The sequence below is a fragment of the Colletotrichum higginsianum genome, chromosome 6 (genome assembly GCF_001672515.1).
Source record: "Colletotrichum higginsianum IMI 349063 chromosome 6, whole genome shotgun sequence".
NCBI lineage: Eukaryota > Fungi > Ascomycota > Sordariomycetes > Glomerellales > Glomerellaceae > Colletotrichum > Colletotrichum higginsianum.
Window position 1 is genome coordinate 357044 of NC_030959.1, and position 25281 is coordinate 382324.

The 25281-nt window shown below is 58.2% G+C and overlaps 9 protein-coding genes across 9 annotated transcripts; 6 read left to right on the plus strand and 3 right to left on the minus strand.

Moving 5' to 3' along the window:
• Nucleotides 1–5018: 5018 nt before the first annotated feature.
• On the plus strand, nucleotides 5019–6038 carry CH63R_08509 (Covalently-linked cell wall protein; the record flags this gene model as incomplete). Its single annotated transcript, XM_018303483.1, has 2 exons — nucleotides 5019–5198; nucleotides 5250–6038. The coding sequence occupies 2 exons, from the start codon at nucleotides 5019–5021 to the stop codon at nucleotides 6036–6038; spliced, it is 969 nt and encodes a 322-aa protein (XP_018155506.1).
• A 728-nt stretch (nucleotides 6039–6766) lies between these two features.
• On the plus strand, nucleotides 6767–7714 carry CH63R_08510 (U1 zinc finger protein; the record flags this gene model as incomplete). The annotated part of the gene is made up of 1 exon (XM_018303484.1): nucleotides 6767–7714. One exon carries the CDS (start codon nucleotides 6767–6769, stop codon nucleotides 7712–7714), a length of 948 nt encoding a protein of 315 aa, XP_018155507.1.
• Nucleotides 7715–8298: 584 nt separating this feature from the next.
• CH63R_08511 (C6 finger domain-containing protein) lies at nucleotides 8299–9864 on the plus strand (the record flags this gene model as incomplete). The annotated part of the gene is made up of 1 exon (XM_018303485.1): nucleotides 8299–9864. The coding sequence occupies one exon, from the start codon at nucleotides 8299–8301 to the stop codon at nucleotides 9862–9864; it is 1566 nt and encodes a 521-aa protein (XP_018155508.1).
• A 244-nt stretch (nucleotides 9865–10108) lies between these two features.
• On the minus strand, nucleotides 10109–12055 carry CH63R_08512 (Sugar porter family MFS transporter; the record flags this gene model as incomplete). The annotated part of the gene is made up of 4 exons (XM_018303486.1): nucleotides 10109–10997; nucleotides 11070–11206; nucleotides 11308–11411; nucleotides 11512–12055. 4 exons carry the CDS (start codon nucleotides 12053–12055, stop codon nucleotides 10109–10111), a joined length of 1674 nt encoding a protein of 557 aa, XP_018155509.1.
• A 2288-nt stretch (nucleotides 12056–14343) lies between these two features.
• CH63R_08513 (Alpha amylase) lies at nucleotides 14344–16176 on the plus strand (the record flags this gene model as incomplete). The annotated part of the gene is made up of 1 exon (XM_018303487.1): nucleotides 14344–16176. One exon carries the CDS (start codon nucleotides 14344–14346, stop codon nucleotides 16174–16176), a length of 1833 nt encoding a protein of 610 aa, XP_018155510.1.
• A 2321-nt stretch (nucleotides 16177–18497) lies between these two features.
• CH63R_08514 (archaeal flagellin N-terminal-like domain-containing protein) lies at nucleotides 18498–19695 on the plus strand (the record flags this gene model as incomplete). The annotated part of the gene is made up of 5 exons (XM_018303488.1): nucleotides 18498–18524; nucleotides 18587–18799; nucleotides 18883–19088; nucleotides 19143–19231; nucleotides 19505–19695. The coding sequence occupies 5 exons, from the start codon at nucleotides 18498–18500 to the stop codon at nucleotides 19693–19695; spliced, it is 726 nt and encodes a 241-aa protein (XP_018155511.1).
• A 1109-nt stretch (nucleotides 19696–20804) lies between these two features.
• Nucleotides 20805–21149, minus strand: CH63R_08515 (uncharacterized protein; the record flags this gene model as incomplete). Its single annotated transcript, XM_018303489.1, has 1 exon — nucleotides 20805–21149. One exon carries the CDS (start codon nucleotides 21147–21149, stop codon nucleotides 20805–20807), a length of 345 nt encoding a protein of 114 aa, XP_018155512.1.
• A 1123-nt stretch (nucleotides 21150–22272) lies between these two features.
• CH63R_08516 (Primase zinc finger) lies at nucleotides 22273–22719 on the plus strand (the record flags this gene model as incomplete). The annotated part of the gene is made up of 1 exon (XM_018303490.1): nucleotides 22273–22719. One exon carries the CDS (start codon nucleotides 22273–22275, stop codon nucleotides 22717–22719), a length of 447 nt encoding a protein of 148 aa, XP_018155513.1.
• Nucleotides 22720–23467: 748 nt separating this feature from the next.
• CH63R_08517 (Branched-chain-amino-acid aminotransferase) lies at nucleotides 23468–24815 on the minus strand (the record flags this gene model as incomplete). Its single annotated transcript, XM_018303491.1, has 2 exons — nucleotides 23468–23641; nucleotides 23715–24815. The coding sequence occupies 2 exons, from the start codon at nucleotides 24813–24815 to the stop codon at nucleotides 23468–23470; spliced, it is 1275 nt and encodes a 424-aa protein (XP_018155514.1).
• Nucleotides 24816–25281: the final 466 nt, after the last annotated feature.

Consider the following 25281-nt stretch of genomic DNA (forward strand, 5'->3'; position numbering starts at 1 on the left):
GTGGCCTGCCAAGACATCCACACATGGTGGGCCAAGGCCGCCTGATGCCGCAGTGGGGCCATCAAGCCACAAGTCCCGGCATTGCGTCGGGAACTATTTTGCCGGTGGACAAAGGTCAGGAACGGATGGGGTACTCCTCCTTCCTTTTAACGAATTGCCGTCCAAATCGCTCCGTTGTACAGAAAATTCGGTTTTCTCCCAATCCGATGTGCATCAGCTCAGCAAACATCAGACATTCCTACGCCCTCCCTGTTCTCATCCGACGAGAGCAGCAAGGAAGGGAGACAGCCAGGCAATCAACACGCCATGAGTGAATGGCGGCCAGACACGGCTCGCGACGTCTGCTGGGCTCCGTCAAAATGCTTAGGCCAGCCGGAAGCCATAATCCATGCAACAGCACAAATACCCTTATTATTGTCGGCATCGGGAGCCGGCATGGAGCATCGTGGCCAAGCCTGGGAAGCGTGTGGACGATTTTGTCGAGCCCAGCGCGGTTATTCCAGCATCAAAGAAGCAAGAAGACGGGGGCTTTGCGCGGAGATTTGAGCTATCGACCTTAGGACTTTCGGTGTCAAGTGATGCTGTCATACCCCAAGTACACACTCTACATGCTGCTTCTGTGATACATAACTCCGCCAGGGAGGACAAGCCACGATCCGGTGCCATGAGCCACCTGCATTGAGTGCAGGTTGCAGCCTCAACCAGTTTGGAAGATTGCTGGACGTAACTGAACGGGGGATGCGGGTGCCAGCATGCTCAGCTGGGTCGGTATCTGATGCCGCCTTCGCTAAGAAGATTGGTCTTGATGACCGCAGTTGAGCAGAGAGTGGTATCGATACTGGTATTGGCTGTGTGCATCTCATCTCCACCGACCAATATGTTTGCAGGATCATCGCCCAGGCGCCCCTCTCTGTATAAACATTTTCCCAATGTCAATGTTTCCCTTCAAAGCGAGCAAACCATTCTACGCGATGCACGATTGCACCAAGAGGCCCCCTGTCCCATGCACATGCCCGCCCAACTTTACTGGACTGGATGGGACTCGTAGCTCCTCCCGTCCCGCATCGCTGCAGTCGAAGGACTCGACAGCTCCTGCGTTGGCATAAGCTAGACGAGTAGCACGCTGAAGTCTGGCACGCCGGAGGCTGCCTCCAGCTACAACAAGACTTGGATGACATTATTGGAGGTAGAGGCAGCGAGATAGTCCCGGCCCGAACAAAAGAACCCCCGCCGTCTTCGAGTCCTCTCTATGGTCCACCCCACCACCAACACTACCGCACCTTCCAGTACGCGTCCGCGTCCGTCACCCTCTCACTTCTTGGGCCCAGAATGGGTTGTGAGCCAGTCAACAACTGTCAAGGTCTTCGGCGTGGACGGATCGACGCAAGCTCCGACGCTGGCGGGCGGTGCTAATGCAGGGCGCCTTAGCTTGGCGCTCTTAGCGAGCTGCTCGACGGGTACAGCGCATGCGACAGGCCCCTCTTCCCCTGTACACTAAAGTGGCGCTTGGCTGCGGGTGTCGTGGGCCCCCTTCCGACGCCACAAGGGGCGAAGTTGGGCGCTGGAGAACTTGCCTTCTTCGGCCATCTTTCTCCAATCAGCGGTCATCGACAAGCCCGGAAGATGGCGCCGGATGCTTGACAGGCGGGCGATAGAGGCAGCCAAAACGTCAAACCCCCTCGAGCCGATATCCAAGCCCCCGATCCACCCCCTCCGACCCGGTGACGGAGAGGTGATAGGACACCTGCAGGTCTTAGCAGATAGTGATATTCGCCGATATTCATACGATGATATCATGACGACTGGGTCGGCTGAAACACATCGACACCACCCCGACCGGAGGGCATTGTGACGCGGGATTCCCCAGAGTCGACATCACGATTTCTGTTCCCTTCTCTCGTCTTCTTCGTCTGGGTGATGTCGCCGAGGAATAATCTCGGACGACGTCGCACGTCTTCTGAGATGAAGGGTTCTGGATCAACGCCGTACCGCCCGTGGCTGGTATGGACGAGAGACAACATGCGACGGGCGTACCATTTCCCGACCTGGTCGCCGGCGACGTAACCTTTTTATCAATCCGAGGTACTAAAGCGAAGTCGCGCAGTCTTTCCCGGGGTGGCAGTACGACACATGTTTGCCCCGACAACGAACATCCTTGGGGGGGTGAGGGGGGTGTTTTCCCTGTTGAGGTTTACGATGTACAGAACCTCCAGGTTTCCCTTCTCTTCCGTCCCGCACCAGACGATCGCAGAAAAGCAATGTCGAAAACCTAGTGGCGTATTCTGGGCCCCTGGTTTAGTGAAGCAACCAACAACGGCAGAGGCAAGGATATCAAGACAGTCTCAGCCTGTCGAGGGCCGTCTTTAACCAATCCGAATCTGAGGAATGCCATCCCCTTTTCCCTCTTCCTTCTCCAGGAACACGTTCCCCTCTGCCGGGCGTTCCAATCGACCTTAATTCTCCAAGTCCAATGGGGGGGGAATCGTTGCGTCTCGCGGGCTAACTGGATCATCGATGCCGCACCATTCAACCACGTCTTCCGCGGCGGCATCACCTCCACCAGTCCAACCCCTTCTCGGTAATCGATCGGGGCACACCCCGGTTCAACCCCTCTTCCGACGACCCCTCACCGCAGTTCAAGGCCCACATCAAGCACCACGGCACGGCAACTCAAGACAGCCAGCCACACGGCCTAAAGGACAGGCCAAGCCCAGGAACCCTCTCCAGTGCCGCCCGGCCGTCGAAATCCCCCGCTTGCCTAGCACTGCTGGAAATCGGTCGATGCCCGTTTTCAGATGTGAGCCCACGCAAAATTGCGGTCTGCTGTGCTCCTCCCAACCTGAGCGCCTCACTAAGTACACGTAAACAAGCCCAGCGGGTGAATCAACATTCCACGCAGTTCGGTCCCCTCAAGTGGCCATTGGTTGTGTCGGCCGTGGTACCTGATCAGCACAGCAGCAGCCACACACCGCATTCAAGACAGAGAAGCCTTCCAGCTTCCTGGACACCTATCTCTCCAGCAGTTGGTTGCGCAAGCCTGCTGTCTCATCACAAGACAGGCTGGCCGGTGGTCGCATGCAATCGATCTAGGACTCATCCTCGGTTCGTTTCGTTGCGACGTCTTACAGGCCGGGTCCCTCGTCGTCGTCTCGCAGGCTCACACATCTGGCTGCTCCAAGTACAGAATAAAGTAATCGCAAAAATAGCAGAGGCGCGCAACCCCCTTCGTCACGAGTCTCCGGTTCGTCCGAATGGCCCGGGGTATGCAAGTACACACTTCCTCATGACTCGACCGGGGGGAACCTATGTTCTATCTCTGACATCACAAAGCCCGGAAGAATCGTCTACGGAACCCGCGTCTAGACTCTGCACTGGATGCACAGCTGGCTGGTCCTGTGGCACCGAACCCCGGTCCTGGTTGAGGTGTGTCTCCAGCCCAGCCCTGCTGCTGAAAGAGACCTCCTCCCCAACCACCCCCCTAGGTTGGCAATGCCCACATCAACAACCATCAGTCATCCACCCATCCATCCACTCACCACCCACACTCACCCGTTCATTGAGGAACCGGCTGGAGTTGTGGACGGATGAAAGTGTAGGCTGACTGTGGCTATCGCTTCTGTCATGATGTAACCAAGTGGGAAAATACATGCAGAATTGCTTTGTCCAAGGTGGTGTTTGCAAGTAGCCTGCATGCCCCTGGCATATGAGTGACAACGAGCAGCTAGCTTCCTTCCAACAGCATCCTTTGCAAACAGACACGACTGTCCTCACCACATGGCCACTACTGCAAGTTCCTTAGCTTATTTGACCCATCGAATCCACATACTGGACGTCAAAGACGCGCAATACCCACGGGTGAAGCTTATCCTCTACCCTGCCCGCCGACCTTGCCCACAACACTAGCCTCCTTTTCTGTATATGAACCGCCAGACCCCAAACCCTCCATCCTTTCTGGCCCTCTCTCTCTCTCTCTCTTCAGCTTGCAGAACCCCAACTCTTCTATCATTGCCCATTCTCTCGTTCGGCGCAGGAGTTGTCATACATCAACAGGCCTGCCAAGTCTCCTTCATTGAAACCCACTTTCTCCCATTCGTTTTGCTTCGTTTTGCCTGTCCCCAGCATCTCGACGCTCACTCCCCTCCGCGTGGCAACAGTTTGAAAGGGCCAAGAGTTGACATCCGCCGCACAGCTCACACGCCTCAGCCGAGGACTGCCAGAAAAGGGGGAACAAAGCCTTCTTCCGTCTTCCGGTGTACCCATCATCACAGCTCCCGTGATCCCACGAGGCAGCGGCACAAGAGGAAACCCCACGTCAACCTGCACCCGCCTTTCTTGTGTGATTCCTGAACGAGGTCATAGTTTGACAAAGCGGGTCAGGAGTCTCTCTCTTGAGGGCAAAAAACAAAAACAAATCTGGGTTGTGGGCGAAAAAAAAATAAGAAGTTTTCTCTCTTCTCACCACATCACCACCTCTCTTCTTGGCACTTTGGGCTACCACCACCACCTTGAACGACCGCCAGATCATCATCAAACCTCTCACAAACAGGCTCACCGCCACTCTCCAGATCACCAAGCAAGACTTCAGGTACGTTTAGAAATATTTAGGCTCGTCTCCTTTGCGAGCGGGTTGGGCAGCAACCGTTCCCTCGTCCGTCCGTCCGTCCGCAACGCGTCAACTTTTGTCGTCAACCTCCATCCCCCCTCCCAAGCCCTTCGAATCCCGCTCTTTCTACGTCGATCATCATCGGATCTCGGCATCGGATGGTTCACGAATCGCTTCTTGGCGAGACGGAAGCTTTTGTTTTCCAGGTGGCCACGTTGGGACGATGGTGTAATTCCCTGCCCTCCGTGAGATGGATGGCCGGTGACCCGTGGAGGGGTTTGTCCTCCACGATCTCACTGGTCCCTCGCGATCTCATTGGGACTTCTGTCAGCTACAAAATTTCCAATTCATATATGAGAATCCGTCATTCTTAACGAGCATTTGCTAATCTTCATTCACCCGGCAGACAAGCAACATGCGTTTCTCTGCGTTCATCACCTTCGCCCTGGGTGGCATGGCCGTTGCCATGCCCCAGGCCTCCGCCTCCGTCAGTGGCGCCTTGGCTCCCAAGGACGGCCCTCCTTCCGGCTGCGAGACCAACTTTGATGGAAACTTCGGTCTCACCGTCGTCGAGCTCGGCAAGCGAAGCCTTGACGTAGGTTACCACGATCCGATATGGAAGTGGCTCTGCTAACAAGCTCAACAGAAGCGAGGTGCTTGCACTGGCGCGGGCTCCCTTGACCTCACTCTCAAGGACAGCGTCTTGACCGACTCCCAGAACCGTACCGGTTCCATCGTTGCGAACTTCCAGTTCCAGTTCGACGGTCCTCCCCAGGCCGGTGTCATCTACACCTCGGGCTTCTCTGTCTGCTCCAATGGCTCTCTCGCTCTCGGTGGATCTACCACCTTCTACCGCTGCCTCTCTGGTAACTTCTACAACCTGTACGACCGTCACTGGGCCGAGCAGTGCTCCCCCATCCACCTCTCTGTCCTGCCCTGCGGTGAGAACGCCCCTGTCCCCTCGGGTGGCCAGATCGTCGGAACCACCATGGTCGCCACTACTCTCGTGACCGTCATCGAGGATGGCCAGCCGCAGGTGGTCCCCACCACCATTCCGGTTCCCATCTGCCAGATCGACGACGGCCAGATCCAGGGTCATACCACTCCGTGCGGCGAGCTCCCGCCCATCACCCGCACCGCTTCTCAGCCCGGTGCCAGCCAGCCGCCCTACACTCCTCCTGGAACTCCCGTCGCGCCGCCTGCTACCGCTACCGCTACCACCGCGCCCACCGTTCCGCCTGTCCAGTCGACCCCTCGGGTCTCGACCGTTCCGTCCAACACCACGGCGCCCGCCAACCCGCCCGGCGCAACCTCGACTTCCCCCGCGGGCACAACCACTCCGGTGGCCCCCCCCGTCGCTGCGGGCCAGAGCCTCGCTCCGGCTTCGCTCCTCGCTCTCGTCGCCACGCTCTTCGCGGCTCTGTACATCGTCTAGAGACGCTGCCCTCAGCATTGGAAAGGACTTAATTGGTCTAGGCGAAGGGGTTCAGTGCACACATTTCGCGACTTCTCACAATCTTGCCTTGCATTCGGCAGCTTTTTAATGGATGATGACGAGATACGGACTTCTCTTTTTGTTTCTTTCTGGGCATGGAGACTGGAAAGAAGGGTTTGCATGCTTTTGCAGACTGGAGTAGGGGGCTTGGCATAGCATGGCATAGCATGGCATGGCAAATAGATCCCCAGAACGGTAATTAGTACCAATACAACGATAACAGCAGACTGTTTGCACAAGGATCCAAATGTGACATTAACGTGAGACTGAATAGTGAGTCAGTCGCCTGTAGAAGGTGGTGGACATATCCATTCTGGTGAGACGGCGTATGTACGAAGTTGATGGGAATGCTAGAATCAGAATCGCATGGCGGCCACAGCGTCCGACTACAGGGACTACAACATGCGATAGTGGGAGTGAGAAGTCGGAGTGGGAGCTGAGATGAGTGGGGGGGGAGGGAGCTTAGCCGAATTATCACCGCGCACGGACTACATAAGCTTTCGCGCCGAACCTCGAAATTCCAGCACGCGAGAAGAAGCCTGCAAGTGACGTCGTTCGCCGCCAAAGAAAACCACCCCTTCCGTCTACTCGCGAGAAACAACGTCGAACTAACCGTACCCGACCCCATCGTTTACCCCCTCCAACCTCTTCACGGCGGATCACGAAAAATGTCGGAATACTGGAAGTCGACGCCGAAGTACTGGTGCAAGCACTGCAGCATCTTCGTGCGCGACACGAAGCTCGAGCGGCAGAACCACGAGGCGACGGGCAAGCACCAGGGCGCGCTCAAGCGGTTCCTGCGCGACCTGCACCGCGGCCATGAGCAGGAGGAGCGCGAGAAGGAGCGCGCGAAGCGCGAGGTCGAGAGGCTGAAGGGCATCGCGCCCGGGTCGTCGGCGTCGGCGTTCTCGGCGCCCTCGTTTCCCAGGCCCGGCGGGTCGTCTGGCGCGCCGGCGCCCTCTTCGGCCGAGGCGCAGCGGAAACAGCAGATGGAGCAGCTCGCGGGGCTGGGCGTTTCGATACCGACAGCGTTCCGGGGCGACATGGCGATGGCGGGCGAGTGGACCGTCACGGCGACCAAGGTCATCGACCCGGACGCGCCGCGAGAGAAGCCCGTCGAGGCCAAGGCGGTCGGGGTCAGGAAGCGCGAGCGGACGGATGAGGAGAAGGAGGAGGAGGAGGCGGTGCGCGGGCTGTTCAAGAAGCGGAAAGGATGGGGCAGCACGAGGATGATGCCCGAGGACGACGGGGATCTCGACGCGCTGCTCAGCAGCAACACGCTTCTGCGGGCTGTCAAGAAGGAGGAGGAGGAGGTGGGAGAGCCTGCTGAGGCGGATGCCAAGGGGGATGTCAAGGCGGAAGAAAACCCCACTGAGGAGGAGGTCAAGAAGGAGGACGGCACGGAGGACACAGCGCCGGCGGATGTGAAGTCAGATGCGCCAGCTGTCAAGAGGGAGCCTGAAGACGACGACGATGCCGGCAAAGGCCTGGACGTGCCGGCGTTGGGCGATGCCGCCGTGAAGAAGGAGGATGAGGCGACGGCAGAATCCGCGGAGGCCGCAGCGCCGGCCGTGGTGTTCAAAAAACGCAAGCCCAAGAACATTCGTCAAAAGTGACTTTTGGGGGGGGGAAGGATACCGGATCTGTGCATAGCGACGGCGTTTGGTGGGAGGGAGGACTCGGTCACCCTCTGCACACAAGGGGGGGGCAACACTTCGGCAGTCCAGCCATTTGTTGTTTGTGTTTTAAAATGATACCATGAGGACTTTTGGTTAGTCTCTTTCTTTCTCTCTTTCTCTCTCGTGTTCACTCTGTTTGTCTCTTTCAACAGGGTGTCTGTTTCCTGTCTACTCCGTAGGTGGCAGCTATATCACGACGCGCCCCCATTGACAACCCACTCCGAACCCCCCCCCGATGGGGATTAGCGGGGTAGCACGTGATTTCGCTGCTGGAGAATTGCTTAATTCTATTTCCTCCTCCACCTATCCGCAGCGACCGATGTCCCTCCGTCGCCTCCGTCGTCTCCTCGTGGGGTCGCGTTTATGAGCTGGGGTTCTTCACTCCATTTTTATCTCATCCAACGACCCAAATCTCACCATCTCTCTCCCTCTCTTTCTGTCACACACACGAAAGTCGGACCACTCGTGCCTCATCTCAAGCATCTCCGCGCAACCCACGACTGGAACCATGAGGCTTCGAAATGCAAAAGATGATGGTGTCTCCCCCAGCAGCTAGTCCCTCTTCAATATCCCCGGCCAGCAGCTCCCACCTCGGCAAGCGCCACGAACTTAGCGAGGACGCCCACGACTCCGGCAACGGCAGCCATGGCTACGGCCACAATGGCAACCCGTCCTCCTCCTCATCCGGCTCGCGCCCCAAGAGGGCCCAGGTCTCGCGCGCCTGCGCCCGCTGCAAAAGCCTCCGCCGCGCGTGCAACGAGTACCGCCCTTGCAAGCGCTGCGTCGACGCCGGTCTCGGCGACCAGTGTCTCGGCCTGCCCGGCCCCGTCTCTCTCGCCTGGGTGTCGGACGGCTCCCAGGCTTTCGGCCACGTGCCCCACGAGGCCGTCCAGCGCATGGCCGATCTGCTCCCCGCCCGCGTCATGGACTACTGCGTCGACCGCTTCTTCGCCCGCCTGAACCCCACCATCCCCATCCTAACCCCGGAGTACGTCGCCCACCTCAAGGTCGTCGCGGGGCCCTCCGAGCCCGGCATGGAGGCCCACTGCCTCCTGACCGCCGTCTGTGCCCTTGTCCTGCTCCAGGTTGAGGAGCCCGAGAGCCTGTGGCTGCAGGGCCTGATCCCGGAGAAGAACGCCCTGCACGGCCGCATGCTGTTCGAGGAGGCCCTCGCCGCCCATCGCAACTTTGCCCGCCGCTCGAACCCGAGCTTCGAGCAGTGCCTCTTGACCTTCTTCCTCTACGCCTGCCACTCGGCCCTGTTCCACCACAGCCAGGCCTTCCTGTTCCTGCGGGAGGCCACTACCCTATTCCTGCTGTTGCGCCTCAACACCGAGGCCTCCCCGAGGGGGCTGGCCGACCGCCTGTTCTGGGTGCTGCTCGTGTCAGAGCGCTCCCACGGCATCCGCTACCGCCGGCCCGTGACGCTGCAGATCACCGCCGAGTCGCCCGCTATGGACAACGACCCGACCTTGTCCGGCTTCTGGAGTCTGGCGGCGCTGTTCAGCCCGCTCGACACGTCCTTCATCGCGCTGCTGAACCAGGAAAAGGTCGCCACCCCGCCCTCCAACGCCGCGCTGACGTACATCGAGACGGCCGTCAACTCGGCGCTGCGCTCGACCTCGGACCTCAAGGATACGCAGAAGGCGAACTTGCGCGTGACCCAGCTGTGGCTGCGCGTCATCCTGTGGCAGCTGCGCCTGCGCTTCGGCTACCTCGCCGAGGAGTCGGTCCATCTGAGCATGACGTACCACTACCCGCTCGAGGTCGCCAAGGATCTCGTGCTGTCGACACGGGACCTGCCCGTCGACAGCATCAAGGTCCACGGCGTCGGCCTTACGGAGAAGCTCTTCGACATCGCCTCGGCCGCCGTCGACGTCCTCGCGCGCGTGCCCATCACGCCCTCGAGCCCGCACCGCACTGCCGGCTCCGGCGGGCCCGAGGAGGACCTGAACTACATGCGCCGCCTCATCACGCGGCTGCCCGGCGGCAACTCTATTTACGACGACCTCTTGGGCAAGCACATACAGCAGGCGGTCCCGAGCATGGCCATCGGCCAGGGAACACTGAGTCATCATCCGACCTGAAGATACCCGTAAAAATTAAAAATTAAAAACCTCACATCATAAGTACACTCAGCATATGAGACACGAGACACAAGAGAGGGAGGGAACAGAACAAAACCCCCCCAGCAAATCAAAATCTTCCAGACCCGAGGTGACAAGGTCTTGTTCATTATGCATGAGATTACGCTAGTAACTATGATCTAGTGGTACAACAACTCCAACCCGTTCGTACCCCCCGCGGGTGGCGCACCTTCTCTTCTTTTTTTCAGTGCTCCTCGGTCAACTTCTTCTCGCCGCTGAGCTCCTGCGAATATGGATCGATCTTGGTGCCGGCGAACTTCCTGGCCGAGACCTTGTGCTCGAAGAGCAGGTCCAGCTCGGCGTAGGTGCGGCCCTTGGGCTCGGGCACGCGGAAGTAGACCCAGACGGACGACAGCAGGCAGGTGCCGGCCCAGAACAGCGCCGTGCGGGCGCCCCAGTTCCAGGCGGTGGAGGAGAGCTGGTAGTTGGTCATGACGTTGACAAAGATGTTGCTTGCATTATAGCCGGCGCGGGCCATGACGATGGTCTTGTTCTTGAGGCGGGTCGACGACAGCTCCGAGACGAGGGAGTAGGTGACGGGCCCGACGGTGAAGTCGTAGACAAAGGTGAAGAGGATGAGCATGGCACCGATGGCCCAGACGGCGGCGTTGGAGCCCGAGAAGGAGAGGAAGCCGACGACGAGGAGGAGGACGAACTGGGCGCACAGGCCCGAGAAGTGGATGGTGCGGCGGCCGATGCGGTGCATGAGGAACCACGAGCCGGCGGTGCCGACCATGCCGAGGGCGTACTGGCCCATGGAGAGGCTGAAAGAGTTGCCCGGGTCCATGCCGGCCTGGGTGAGGAAGTAGGAGAAGTAGCCCATGAGGTTCTGGCCGCCGAGCGTCTGGACGAGCCAGATGCCAACGACGATCTCGGTGCGCCGCAGGTCGACGCCGCGGAAGCAGTCGCGGTAGGTGACGCCCTCCTTGACGCGCCGCTCCATCTCGTTGGTGTGCTCGATCATGGCGATGGTCTCGTCCGGGTTGAAGTTGGGCTGGTTGCGCGACGTGAGCCGCAGGAGGGCGCGCTTGGCGGCCGCCTTGTCGTTGTGTCGGACGTACCACCAAGGGGATCTGTCATTTAAGTTATTCACTCGATACACCGCACAGGGCCCGAGGGAGAGGGCTAGTCTGGATTGGTCTTACTCAGGCGCGAAGAAGAGACCGATGAGGATGGGGACGGGCCAGACCCATTGCACTCCAAAGGGGATTCTGTAGGCCCACTCATCCTGGTGGTGGAACGAGCCCTTGTTGACGGCGGCCGAGAAGAATTGACCAATGACCTGCGCATTGCTCTCTGTCAGAATATGGGTGTCCTTTCATGAAATATTTCCCCCCTCGTCTTCTCCGAGGGGTGTGTGTGTGTGATGACGATGGAGCTTACCCAGCACATGTTGATGAAGGTGGTGAGATACGGTCTGAGGACGACGGGGGCGACCTCGGAGGCGTAGGCCGGCGTGACGCTCTGGAACGCACCCCACGGGATTCCTATAAGAGTTTTGCACATAAGAACACGACCATCTTCACGGCTTTTGGGATGAGCGCGGCCCGTAGGGCGGGGCGGCCTTTTCGCCCCCAAAGAACTCACCGCAGAGGACCTCCCCGAGCACGAGGATCTGCACGTTGGGCGCGAAGAACAGCACAAAGATGAAGGCGATCATCAGGACCAGGAACCCCATGGTGGTGACGCGGTAGCCGTAGCGGTCCGCCGTCCAGCCGGCGATGACGAGCCCAAAGACCTCGCCGGCGCGCGCGCCGTTGGACAGGCCCGACTGCCAGGCGGCCGAGACGACGTAGCGGCCCTGGGCCTCGCTCCAGGCGCCGTACTTGCGGTTGAAGACGGGCGACGAGTACAGGTTGCCCAGCAGGGCGAGGTCGTACCCCTCCATGATGAGGGTGGAGGAGAGCAGGACGGACCAGCCGATGGCCTTCGGGTACGTCCGAACGGCCTCGAGGAGCGTCATCTGGTGCTCGGCCTCGGCGGCGTTGGCGGCCTCGGCCGCGAGGTCTTCCGGGTGTTGGGAGTTTGCGTGTTGGTTGGTGGCGGCGGCGGCGGCGACGTCGTCTGCATGTTGGTGGATGGCCGTCTCCTTGTCCTCGCGGACGGAGGCAGAGTGCTTCGGGTCGGACATCTTTGTTGTTTGGCGTTGGAGGATGACCCTATTCTGGGTTGACGAGTTGTCGATGACCCGAGACTACGGTGATATGTATTCCCGTGTGACAGTGTGCAAAAGAGACAGAGGATGAGCTGGCCCGGGGATGCACGGAGAGAAAGAGAGAGAGAAAGAGAGAACCGGTCGCCTGAAGACACTATGAAACTGATCGGATGAGGAGGGCATTCGCGTCGTTATATACCCTACTCGACGGTTGGTTGCCCCCTTCCGGGATGAGGAGTGAGGTTTGAACAGTCTTGAAGGGGGAAAAAGGTCGTAGTCAAAGTAGCATTGCGTTGAAAGGTGAGAGAAAAACTAGTGCTGCGTGTAGCAACAGAAAAAGGGCACCGCCCAGCCTTGAACCGTGCGTGCTTTCCCCAAGTTCCCCAATGGGGACAATATGGGGGACCTGGGAGGGGAGGGGAGAAATCGGTGTAGGACGATGGGTGTGAGTGAGATGTAGCGTGTATGCGTGCGTGTAAGGTGATGCTCGGCACGTACAAAGTATGGTGAGGCCTGAGAGTGAGAAGCATGGGTGTGTGCGTGTCCTCCTCTCCCATCCTTTGATCGCTTGACGAAGTCAAAAGCCGAAGGTGGTCCCCTCAAAACGACAAGGGTGGGAGGGGGTGGGAGGATGGTTCAAAGTTCTGTGGAGAAACAGAGTGGGTCCGGGTTCTTCGAATGCTTACCGTTCAGTGTACGAATATTGCTGGAGGTTTTGGCTGGCTTCTCAACGGCGTGTAATAGAGGGAGGTGAGTGTCTCGATCGGGTGAGAAGCAGCTTCGGCTAGTTTGTACCGACCCGGTGATCATGACCACGATTCGTGCCAACGGGGGGGGGGGGGGGGGGGGGGGGCGCTGGGCAACTGGAGTCCAATCTGGAGAAGGCCTCACGAGGTGCCAACAGGAGACTCCGCCGGATGACAGGCTTCTAGGGGTGGTTCGGTCGACGGTGGCATGATGCTATTCGCATCTTTCGACCCCTAGCTTTGACTTGCCAAGCCGAGCTCCTTGCTGTGGGGTGCGGCGGCGCTGGTGTATGTTCAGCTTTCCCCAGATTCGGGCCTCCCACCACCAGGCTTTGTTTACCCAACCGGTTTCTCCAGATTGCGCCGTCGGTTCCCCGAACCCATCACCACTCTTTTTTCTTGTCTCTGCTCGGCGCCTGTCGGGCCTTATTGGTCGGCATGTCAGGCGATAGTGGATCCCGGGAGACAGGGGGGTCGGAAGGAAGTGCGGAGTCTAGCGGAGAATCTCCGGGCTCCGAGTGGGTCTGATCTTTTCCTTTCCGTACAGACAAGGGAAGCGGAGTCTCCGCTCTCGAAATTGAATTTCTTTCTTCTTTTTCTTCTTCGTTCCCATTTTGAGGTACGAATATCTGTACTCGACCCAAACACGCTCCTTCTTCGACATGACTCTTCATGAGCAAGGTCTACCTACCATCTGTCACGGGCGCCGCTTGCGGAGTCTCTCCCGCGTCTAATCTCCAGGCCGTGGGTGCAGCACTGCTTACAGAGACGAAGAGAGGGGGAACGCCAGAAAAGAGAAGTACACTCCGCTTCTTCCACCGCAAAACCCACCACCTCTTCCGCATGAGGGGGCAGACGGCGTGGAGAGTCCGAGGGGTGAGTGAGGGGGAAAGCCAATCAACCTCCAAACTACCCAGCAAAATAAGACAAGCAAAAGGCGGGGTTTTCCCCTATAGCCTATGCGTGTAAGAAGGTATCACATCGGAATCTCCACCGACCCTTTCCCCCCCCCCCCCGACGTCAGGACGTGACGGGACGAAGCAATTCATTCCATCTCCCTCTCTCACGGCCCTTTTGCGGAGTGATTCTTCGGGGGAGTCCAATCCCGCCCGCCCTGGGCAGCAACATCGTCAATGCTCGCCCAAAATGTTTCCTCCACCACCCACACCCACCCATCCTCTCCCACCTGCCCGTACGGCCTTCCCTCCGCCTGCAGCATGTCATGTAGCCACGCCACTTTTCCCAAGCCGCTGATCGCGGTCGTTTCCAGCTTCCGCCGCTGCCCGTCCTGCGCGTGGTCAAAATGCCAATCTTTCCCGGCGCGTCTGCCCTCTGCCCTTCGACCTCGGATCTCTCCCACACCCGACTTTGTCTCTCTCGGTCTTTCCCCTCTCCCCTCTTCCTCTCCATCTCCCCCGTCTGCCCCCGCGGTGCCTCTCTCTTTCCACCCTATTGACCGACTCGCCATCACCGCCTGCCTGGCTCGACCTACCCAGACAACACACCCTACGGCACACCATGGGATCCCTCGTCTGGGACGACGAGAACCGCTGGGTGGGCAAGCAGCCCTGGTGGAAGGACGCCACCTTCTACCAAGTCTACCCGGCCAGCTTCAAGGACTCGGACGGCGACGGCTGGGGCGATCTGCCCGGCCTCATATCCGAGGTCGACTACCTCCACGAGCTCGGCGTCGACGTCGTCTGGGTCTCCCCCATCTTCGAGAGCCCCCAGGCCGACATGGGCTACGACGTCTCCGACTACCAAAAGATCTACGCCCCCTACGGCACCGTCGAGGACGTCGACACCTTGCTCGACGAGTGCCACCGCCGCGGCATGAAGGTCATCCTCGACCTCGTTGTCAACCACACCTCCGTCGAGCACCACTGGTTCAAAGAGTCCCGCTCGTCCAGGGACAACCCTAAGCGCGACTGGTACATCTGGAAGCCCGCGCGCTATGACGAGAACGGCGTGCGCCACCCGCCGACGAACTGGCGCGGATACTTTGCCGGCCCGACGTGGACCTGGGACGAGCACTCGCAAGAATACTACTTGCACCTGTACGCGCCCGACCAGCCCGACTTGAACTGGGAGAACGACGCCTGCCGCGAGGCGATTTACGAGGACACGATGCGCTTCTGGCTGGAGCGCGGCGTCGACGGGTTCCGCATCGACACGGTCAACAAATACTCCAAGCGGACCGACTACGTCGACGCGCCCATCACCGACCCGACGTCGCCGCACCAGCCGGCGCCCGAGATGTGGTGCAACGGCCCGCGCATTCACGAGTTCATCCGCGAGATGAACCGCAAGGCCCTGGCCCCTTACAACGCCGTCTCCGTCGGCGAGCTGTCCCTGACGCCGCACCCGTCGCAGGTGGTCCCCTACGTCTCGGCCGCCGCCAAGGAGCTGGACATGGTGTTCGAGTTCTCCGTCATCCGCCTCGGCAACGGCAACGGCTTCGGCGCCAAGTACATCTACCAGCCCTTCCCGCTGTCGACCCTCAAGAGGTACACCGAGACGTGGCAGTCCTTCATCGAGGGCACCGACGCCTGGGCCACGGCCTTTTGCGAGAACCACGACAACGGCCGCGCCGTGTCGCGCTTCGGCGACGACTCGACGCCCGACCTGTGGCGCGCCTCGGCCAAGACCATCGCGCTGTGGCAGGCCACCATGTCCGGCACGCTCTTCCTGTACCAGGGCCAGGAGATCGGCATGACCAACATGCCCGCCGCCTGGGGCATCGAGGAGTACAAGGACATCGAGAGCGGCAACTTCTACGCCGAGGCCCTCGAGTCTGGCGACCGCGAGCGCATCGACAAGACGATGCACGGCCTGCGCATCCTGGCGAGGGACCACTCGCGGATCCCGTTCCAGTGGGACGACGGCCCCAACGCCGGCTTCACGACGGCCGGCGCGAGGCCGTGGATGCGCGTGCACGACGACTACAGGAGCATCAACGCCGCCCAGCAGCGCGGCGACCCGGATTCGATCCTGGCCTTCTACAAGACGGCGCTGGCGCTGAGGAAACGGCACCGCGACCTCTTCGTCCACGGCTCGCACCGGCTGATTGACCCGGACAATGAGCGGACGTGGACCATCCTCAAGGAGAGCCCGGCGCCGGTGAGCGCGAAGCCGGCGGTGGCGGCGGCGGCGGTCCGGAGGAGGGCGCTTGTCGTGATGAACTTCTCCAAAGGCGAGGAGACCGCGGGTGATGTGCCGGCGCTACTCGGTTGCGACGCGGGTGACGTGAGGCTGTTGGTGGGCACAAGAGAGGGCGGGGAGCTGGTCAAGGGGGTGGCTCCCGTGCTGAGAGGGTGGGAAGCGAGGGTGTATACAAACTTTGAGATCTAGAAGCGATACCCCGGGTTGCCTTGTAGTAGAGAGGGTTGGTCGGGTGAAGAGCACACACTGAGCCCCCGAACCTTTCAGCCCTTTGTAGGCACGTTTTTTTATGAAGGGGGTAAGGCTGGAATCGTTTTGAAGCGATTCAAAGTTAGCAGCATAGAGGGATTCAATTCTGATTTCATGTCGGTTTCGTATGTAGACAGATGCCCATAAGAGTGTGGTCCAAGGATACATGGGGAGAAGCAAGGGAGAACGCACGCACGCGAGACTGCGGACTGCGGTAGAGGTATTCCTATGTTATGTACTCGAGGGGACGATGGTCCGCTCTTTGAGAAATATCAACTTCTTCGACTACAACGTCCCCAGACTTTCGCCTATCATTGCCCGAGTAGGTTTAGAATTGGCGCCTGTCAGAAATTGTTGACGTGGAATGTGTGTTCTAGACGCCGCGTCCTAGCCGTGTGTCCGCAAGGCCGAGGCATGCGCGTTTGTGTGGCCGTTTACCTCGCAACCCCCCAATGCCGTGATGAGGAACGAACAATCCAATCGTTCGAGTGTCAGCTAGGCTACATCTCACTAGCGCCCGGGGAGCCTGTCCAGCTCCTTGGAACCATTCTCATCACCGAGCGAAGGGGCTTGACAAAGTTATGGTGGTCTGTCGGTCGGGGTATGGTCCATCTCACCTCACTCCGCCAAGCCCCCCCGCCTCCCTAAGGTTGTGTGGCATTGCAAAGGGAAGATGTCCCAACAGCCACAAACAAGCTTTGCAGATTGAGAGCTGCTGTGTTCAGGGCCTAGTTGGTGGCGGTTGCTTTTGGATTTGGGGGGGGGGGGGGGGGAGGGTTCGTCGGACTGATACCATTTGCGCATTTACCCGGCGCATACTCTCCACGTGCCATCGTTCTATCGAAAAGGTAAGACGTGGTTCCTTTGTATCCTCGCCGCGGCGCCGCCGATCCGACTCGGCGGAACCCCGTCTACGCCGTCACTTGTCTTGCCTGGCGCGCGCACCGTGGCGGAATAGAGACTAGCGGGGCGCCCAATAGAGATAAGACAGAAACGTGGGTACAACCTGGAATCCGGGAGAAATGTCAATATTATTTTTCTACTATGCCTATGACGATGGGAGGTGGGGGGTTCGTGTTACACGGTCAACGGCCGCCAGGCTCGACGACGATCCTACAGCCCACGATCGGAGGCAGCTTTACCTAGGTAGTTATTTTTGGTGTCACAGGGCCTCTCGAGGGAAGGAACAGTTCAAGAAGATGAGGTTACTCGTATTGCTTCGTGGGTTGCAGAAGAGAGGATCTAACGTGAAGGGCAGCAATCGACGGAGGCGGTGATATGGCTGGCCAGACGGACCCACTCTTACGGAGGTAGATCCGTGTGATCTGATTGGTGCAGTCAGGCCGCCAACTCCACATTCCTATCTCTTCTAGGCTCTCTGGGCAAAAGCCCACCTGTGGCTGTGCTGGGTGATCAAGTTGGGACTCGGCTGAAGCAAAAAGATAATTAGTAACGTTGAGTGTTGAAGACCAAGGGCCTCGACATCCGACGCTCGCCAATGTTCTGTGGCATTCGAACGGCCGATCGAGCACAACGGGTTCGTTTCCGGAGGGGGATGCGTAGACCGCCAAAGGCTGCAGCCCTATCCTTCCTGAATCTAGATCGTTGTCGGCGGGCGGGGGCTTGGTGTCTAAGGCTGGCAGCTGATATCATGACGGCTAACCCGCATACGGAACATGTCTGGTTCGCACGCACTGCAACCGGCGATTTCTACGCCCGCGGGCGAGGGAGCCTCTCGCGAACAGCAAGAAAGCGACGAGTGTCCGTCATGATTGAGCAACCGGGGAGCTTGATGGGCGACAAATGCGGACATGTGCGTCTTGCTGCCCTGCCAGTGAGCCATCGACACAAAGGAATGGAGAACTGTCGGTGGCCATTACATATCAGAATAATGCGTGCCACCCAGCATTCTGGAAAGTGAATCTCTTCCTAGTCCCGATACTAAAGATTGGCCCTTCCCCCCCACGTCCGCTTCGCACCTATCTTTTTACTTCCCAATTAAAAAAAATTAATGTGGAATTCGTTGTCCTTCTTTCAAACTCTTGTGATGCCGTCTTACGCTCAACCCATTGGTGTTCTCCAATGAAACTGCACGCGTCTTCCAGACTCATGCTCGTCAGAACCCAGCTCTAGAACTGGCACCCCCTCCATCGCCCATAATATCCTCAACTATTCCAAACAACCACTCTTCGATCGCGTCTACTAGCTTGAGTACGGCCTCGGCCCCACGGGCTGTCTTACCCGGCCCCTAGGCAGGCAACATGGCCATCACCAGCAAACAGTTCCTGGTACGCCCGCAATCCACATGTAACGAGCACACCAAACAAACGGCTCCTGACACCGTGTCTAGGTCGGGGAATGGATCCTGCTCGCCCTCTGTTTTGTCGTCGTCTTCGCCCGACTAGCAGTACGCACTTGGCACAGGGTCTGGTCTTTTTGGCTATCCGAGATCTTCCTGCTGCTCGCTCTCTTGTTCTTCGTTATACTTACTGTAGGAGACACCTATACCATGGCTATAGGTAAAAACGTCTTTGAGGATTACTACGACGAAGGCTTCGCAAAGGTAGGCATGTCCCGGTTTTCTTTCGCTTTTTCTGAACTGTTGCCCTTGGGGATACGCAGAGAGTACGCTAACCAAGGATGCAGTGGAAATTTGCCAGCTTGATTATCTTCGATCTTGGCTTTTACCTGCCAAGATTTAGCCTACTGGCTTTCTACAACGAGCTTTTCCCTCGAAGCGAAACAAAACTACGCACGTGCCTCCAGCTCGTTTTAATCTATACCGCCTGCGCGTGCGTCACGACCTTGTTCGTGGATGTATTCTGGTGCGGCACCAAGGTCTCTGAGAACTGGTGGGTGGCCTCAAGGAAAACCACGACCTACATCACCCTCTGACTTCTCGCCAGGGCCGACAGTAGTCCCGAGTGTACCACGGCAGACCGCCTGGAGCCCATATACATCAACTGGTCGATCGGTATCGCTTCAGAACTACTGAGTAAGTGCCCCAATCCCATTGCAGCTGGGCAACACTAACAAGGAGAACTGCGAAAAGTATTTGCACTGCCGTTCGGAATCCTTCGGTTGAAGGCCTTGAAAACGAAAGACAGAAGGGCCTTGCTCTGCATCTTCCTTCTCGGCATAGCCACCGTGCTCGTCAGCACTGCACGGTTTATCTTGACGGTGCATGCCATCTGGGACTTCTCGACCTGTAACTATCTCCGCCCTCTACGTGTCTTTGCGGGCCTTGGGCTGAACTGATTCGTCGCAGATCTCGTCGGCTCGACAGAAGTCGCCACCCAGATCATAGTCATTACTCTGCCGGCACTGCGTCCGCTACTCGGTGTGGTATCGCGTCGTTGGAGCGGATACCTCCAGACCAGGACAGAGCAACGGAACAGTGCAATGCTTTCCAACGTTAAACAGAATCAGCAAGCGTCTGGCACGGTCGGTAGCGTCTAATTCAAACCGAAGCAATCGCATCGTGCGTCGACAGTGCTGGTATGAACAAAAGGTGCTACGTCTGTTGGAATGTGAGAATGCCGCCGCCGCCGCAGTGCGGGAACCTGCAGCAGACAAGCAACGTTTTGTTGCTTGAACGATGAACGACTGTATTTATATGCACGGGTTGGTATATAACAGGGATTTAACAGGGATTTGTTCTTGAGAAAACTCGATATTTCCTGAGATTTCAGATGGCTAGATTACCCCTACACATTCTTCGAGGTTCTTTGGGAGGAGTTTGGGTGAAAGAACGATGATTCTTTCTCAGGCCACTTAATGACCGCTTCTCAGGGCCAAGAGCCCGCATCGCGGAGCCGATCGACGTATAGCTACTATCAAAAGCCCAAATGAAAAAGAAGAAAAAAAGGTTAAATTATCAGCTGGCATCCATGCGGCCTCCATTTCAAGGGGCCGTAAAGGTGGCTTACAAGGAAAAAGTCTACGAGATAAGTCAGCAAATGACAGTCTTCGAGACCCTCACGGCCGATGGTTCTCCACTGTCTGGTGAGAAAAAAACGTCGCATGCCGACTGAGGCGTTACTAATTCTTCCCCAGCACGGCGTGTCGTTCGGTATTCCTTTGGATTATTAGAGCTCACTGTGACTCGAACCTCTGGCCCACACCGACGATACGACCTGGGGTTTCTCAAATTATCTTATTATGGCAACAGGGACAGGGGCCGCCAAGGCCGCTGGCAAATTTGTCTTTGTCGGGCCTGCACTCCCAACCCCGGGCCCCGGTCACCTCGAGCCAGGCAGGTTCCCGGCATTCTTGTAAAAACGCCCCAAGGTCTTCAGCTTGGCAAAGACAAACATTCGAGCGAGAGAGTCCCCCGTACTTTGACATTCTACATTGGAGAATGGCGGGTTTAGATTTCTCGCTTGGGGGGCCTCTTGACAGGATCTCGGATAGCCTGGTATGATACAACCACAGCAAGGTGAAGGAGATTTGTAAGATGTTGAACCAACGTACAGACGTTGAAGAAACCGATAACTCATCTCACGAGTTTCAAAAGAATCCATCTGCCGTTTAAACAACTCGTATGTCTTCTTGCTATCTAGAGTCTCTCAAGGCCAACCAAAAACGTTACCAATAGCACAGTGACTAGGAGGGATCGTGCACGGTTCGGAAACAGAGTTGGGCGTCTTGAAACATTTCTTTTCTTGTTTGGGTTCTTTGGGCTCGATGCAGACGTACGACACGGGGCGCGCGTTTGGCCAGCGCTGACTCAACCGGCAGTCCTCCTGGATGTCGACCTTGGTACCCGTTTCGGCAGACTGCCATTTCCATGTCTCGCACCTGGCGAAATCGAACTTCGTGATGGCATCCCCGTAGGGCGTTACTTCCTCGCAAACTGCTGCGAGGGCGGAGGCGGCGAGGGCCAAGACCGAGAGGGTTGAAGACAGGCGCATCTGAAGGCGTCAGCTGAACGGTCTTTGTAGTAGGTGTGGATGCACTATTCACGTTGGAAGGAGGCCCGGCTGGAGGGGCCAAGTCCTGGATTTGGGGTTCAAGATGCAGGAGACGCAAGACGAAAAGACTGTCAGGACGCGAGAAAACGAGTGACCATGGTAAGATGTGCTCTGTCCGTGTGGATAGCACCAGCTCGGCTGGGAGCGGCGTATAGCTTCAATAAGTAGTAGTCTCCAGAGTCGACACATTGCCCAAAGGCGGGAGCAACACACCGGAGCACCCAGCAGGCCCATGTAGATTTGTCAACCGTCGGCGATGATCATTTCAAACCCAAACATGACAGTATAACCTTTTCAAATATCAGCAGAATGGACACACTAGGTGCGTTAGAGTTACTTTGGTATAAACAAAAGCGACGATCCTCCCGTTCTGAGCCCCGCCAAGAAACACTCCAACGGGTGCCATCCCGGGCATCACGTCAGGCCAACGTGGGGCAGCCCCTGTCAGATCGTCGGTGAAGACCGAGATATAGGACGAGAGAGAGACCTGGGGACCTCACCGGGGACTTTAGGGCAACTTGAGTCAAAGGCATGTTCGTCCATATCGCCGACCCCGAGGCCCCGGGCCATCAGTAACGTTAACTGTCGACTATCGATCGATCAGCATGTCGTCAAGTCCCGCGCCCCCGTTCACGTCGGACCCGAGAGCGAGCGAGTCAACGGTCAAACGGGAAGCCAAATTGATTGGCGTCGCGCTTTCAGTGCGTCGATCGGAGTCGAGGCAGCCAGGGCCCTCACTTGTAGCAGACGGCAGAATTGCAAAATGAGTTGGCCTGGTGCGAATCAACCCGCGGGGTGGGACCCGATATTATAAGTAAAGGTGTGCTCCAGTCCGAGATTCACTTACACAAGCAACCTCGCGCTCCGCACAACTCATTCGCTCGTTCACCGACAGCTTGAAGACCATTTTGCATTTGAGCACCATGTGCTCTTTGCGGTCACATCTCAGCCAGATACCCCACCCTCTTTAGGATCTTTCAACTCGATCTTGGTTATTTTTGCCCACCCTCTCGGCCAAAAAAAAAACAAAAAAAAACACATGTACACGGCGATAACGACAACGATGAAGACCCAACACATAGCCCTGCCGAGTCTCCAGGCCGCGTCCGTCGCCTTCTTCGCCGCGCGCGGCGCCGAGGCCAGGAGGGTCTTCTGCGCCAACGCGAACAACGAGGTCGTCGCCGACGTCAACTGCGACGGCTCGCAGCCCGCCGGGGCCTTCTTCCGGATCGGCAGCGACGTCGAGGTGCCGTCCGTCGGCAGCGCCATCGACCCGGCGACGCAGAAGTACGACGCCGCGGACGTGATCGGCCGCCAGAACGCCCGGTTCCCGCCGCCCGAGTTCATCTCCGGCGGGTTCGGGAAGCGGCAGCTGTGCGAGAGCGACGACGCCAAGAAGAAGAAAAAACAGCCCGGCCCCGTCGCCGGCGGCGGCAGTAGGTCGGGCGGCGGCAGGTCGGGCGGCAGAAAGTCGGGCGGCAGGTCAGGCGGCGGCAGGTCAGGCGGTTGACTGTTAGTAATACTTTGTGACGGATGGATGCTTGGGCGGTTATTGTTTTGTTGAGTGCAGCGCTAGTTTCCTCCTGGTTTTAATGTTCCTTCCTCCCTCTCATTCTTAGACGAACATGGGATGGCGGCAGCTGGTTTTGAATAGACGTATTTGTAGTATCCCCCAAAAAAGACGCAAAAGTTTCGTTCGGTTCGTCTGTTCGCCCTTTCGCCACATGGGCTTGGACGGGGAGATGGGAGATGCTGGGGGGGGAGAACTAATATTGCCATGGTCGAGATTGTTCGGAAAGGTGTCAATACATCGGCGCGTTGGGTGCCAAGTCATGTCAGCCCAGAATGGTCACGAGGGCTGAGACCAGAAGAGCAACGAACCATTGAACCACCACTAACATCAATGTCGACGTCTTGGGCGATGGGACTCATACTCCCCCAGAGTACACATTGTGTCGGAGTTCCCGAGACGCATATTAATGATGTAGGTTGCTATGCCAAGGCTGGAAAATCTAAGTATACCGGGCCAATGCACCGCGTCTTTTGTATGAAACCCCAGTTTCCCCCCAAAAGAAAACTCCGTTTTGATGTGCAAAACAAAATGCCATCCCAACGCCTCAACCATGACTTCGTCTCGTAACCGTTCGAGCTCCCCCGGGTCAAGCACACGTATGTGTCTCTTCTTCCCAAGTCTTTTTCTCTCATCCCGTCTCCCATTTTTTCTTTTCTCTCCCATCTATGCGTCAACAAGTAGGGTCCTACTGCTCCTCCTGGACGACGACCCCCCACTCGTGCTGCTCACCGCCGTACATGATGTCCCTGATCCACTGCTTGATCTTGAGCGTGTACTCGCCGCCCTGGCCGTCGCTGCCCATGCCCATGTTGACATCCTTGCCGCGGTGGTGAATGAGGGAGATGGGGCAGATGAAGAACTGTTCGCAAGTCAGCCAGCCGTTCACGAAAAATTCGACACACACACACAAAAAGCGGGATGGAGCAACTTACAGCAGTACCGGCCGCGAAGGACTCGACAATGCGACCCTCGTCGTGGGCCTCAATGACCTCGTCAATGGTGTACCTCCGCTCAACGATGTCGACGTCGTCGCCGAGACGCTCGCGGGCGAGCTGCAGAACGCTGCGTCTGGTGACGCCGTCCAGGATCAACCGGTCGTCAAGGGGAGCGGTGATGAGCTCCGTCTTGCCGGTCTCCTTGTTCTTCCACACGACGAAGAAGTTGCTGGCGCCGGCCTCGGTGCAGTACTGCTCCTTTCCGTACAGCCAGAGGATCTGGCCGAAACCGCGGTTGCGGGCCTCAACGGTGGCGAGCAGGGAGGGGCCGTAGTTGGCACCGACCTTGGCGTAGCCGAAACCACCAACCCAGGCGCGGACCATATCCTCGGGGCTCGTGTGGAGCTTCATGCCGCCAGCGGGGGAGTCCATGACGGGCATGAAAGTGCAGATGATGTAGAGCATGGCCTCGGAGGGGGCCTGGACGCCGAGCTGGGGCTGGGTTCCGATCATGGTGGGACGAAGGTAGAGGAAGGAGCCGGGGCGGTCGCGGGGAAGCCACTTGGGGCCATCGACGGCCATGAGGGCGATGATGAGCTTCTCGAGCTCGGCGGGAGGGAAGCCGGGCAGGGCGATGCGGGTGGAGGACATGAGCATGCGCTCACAGTTGCGGTCGGGGCGGAAGAGGCGAAGGGCGCCGTCGAAGCCGCGGAAGACCTTGAGACCCTCGAAGCACTCGGTGGCGTAGTGCAGGACGGAGGCGGTGGGCATGAGGGAAATGGGGCCATAGGGCTTGAGCTCGGGGGTGGACCAGCCGGCGCCGGCCTTCCAGGTTGCGGCGATCATGTGATCGGTGGCGATGGTCTCGGAGCCGGCGTTGGCGCTGGCCAGGTCGGGCACTTGGCGGGGGTTCTGGGTGCGGGTGTAGGTGAGCTTGGAGGCGTCAAGTTCCTGGTAAACGGACTTGCTGCCGTTGGCGGAACCGTTGGTGGCCTTGCCATTGGGGATGGCGTCGAGCTTGTGCTCGATGGCGGAGGAGGTCAGGTCGACATCCTGGTTGCCATGGTGGAGGCCGGGAGAGATTGTGCCGGGAGCCATTTCGGTTTATGTGTATGGGAGGTTCGCGGTGGTGTTGGGTGTGTGGTGAATGCGCCGGTGCGAGGTAGATATGTCTTGGATATCTCGGGACGGAGGGGCGGCAAGGTTTGCTGGATGGTCAGCTAGACGAAGTGACAGGTGGCAAAGTGGAAGAGAGAACACACAGGGAATTGTTGATGTATGTGTGTGTAATGCGTAAGAGAAGAAGGGTGGACGAGGTTTGACTTAATATGGGAGAAGAAGAAGAGGACAAAGGCACGGTTGTAGGAGGAATGAAGGCGAGAGAGCTTAAGTACGAAGTACAACGGGTCCTCCTGGCTCCTTGGGCTCGCCGCTCACGCTTGGCTTGGCTCAAGGTTCTAGTGACAGATGGAGCAGGTGACTCAAGGGCCAATGCAGAGGGGCAGCGGGTCCGTACATGGAAAAGGGCGTTTTCAGATAGCAGGGAACATGATGGAGAACCAGG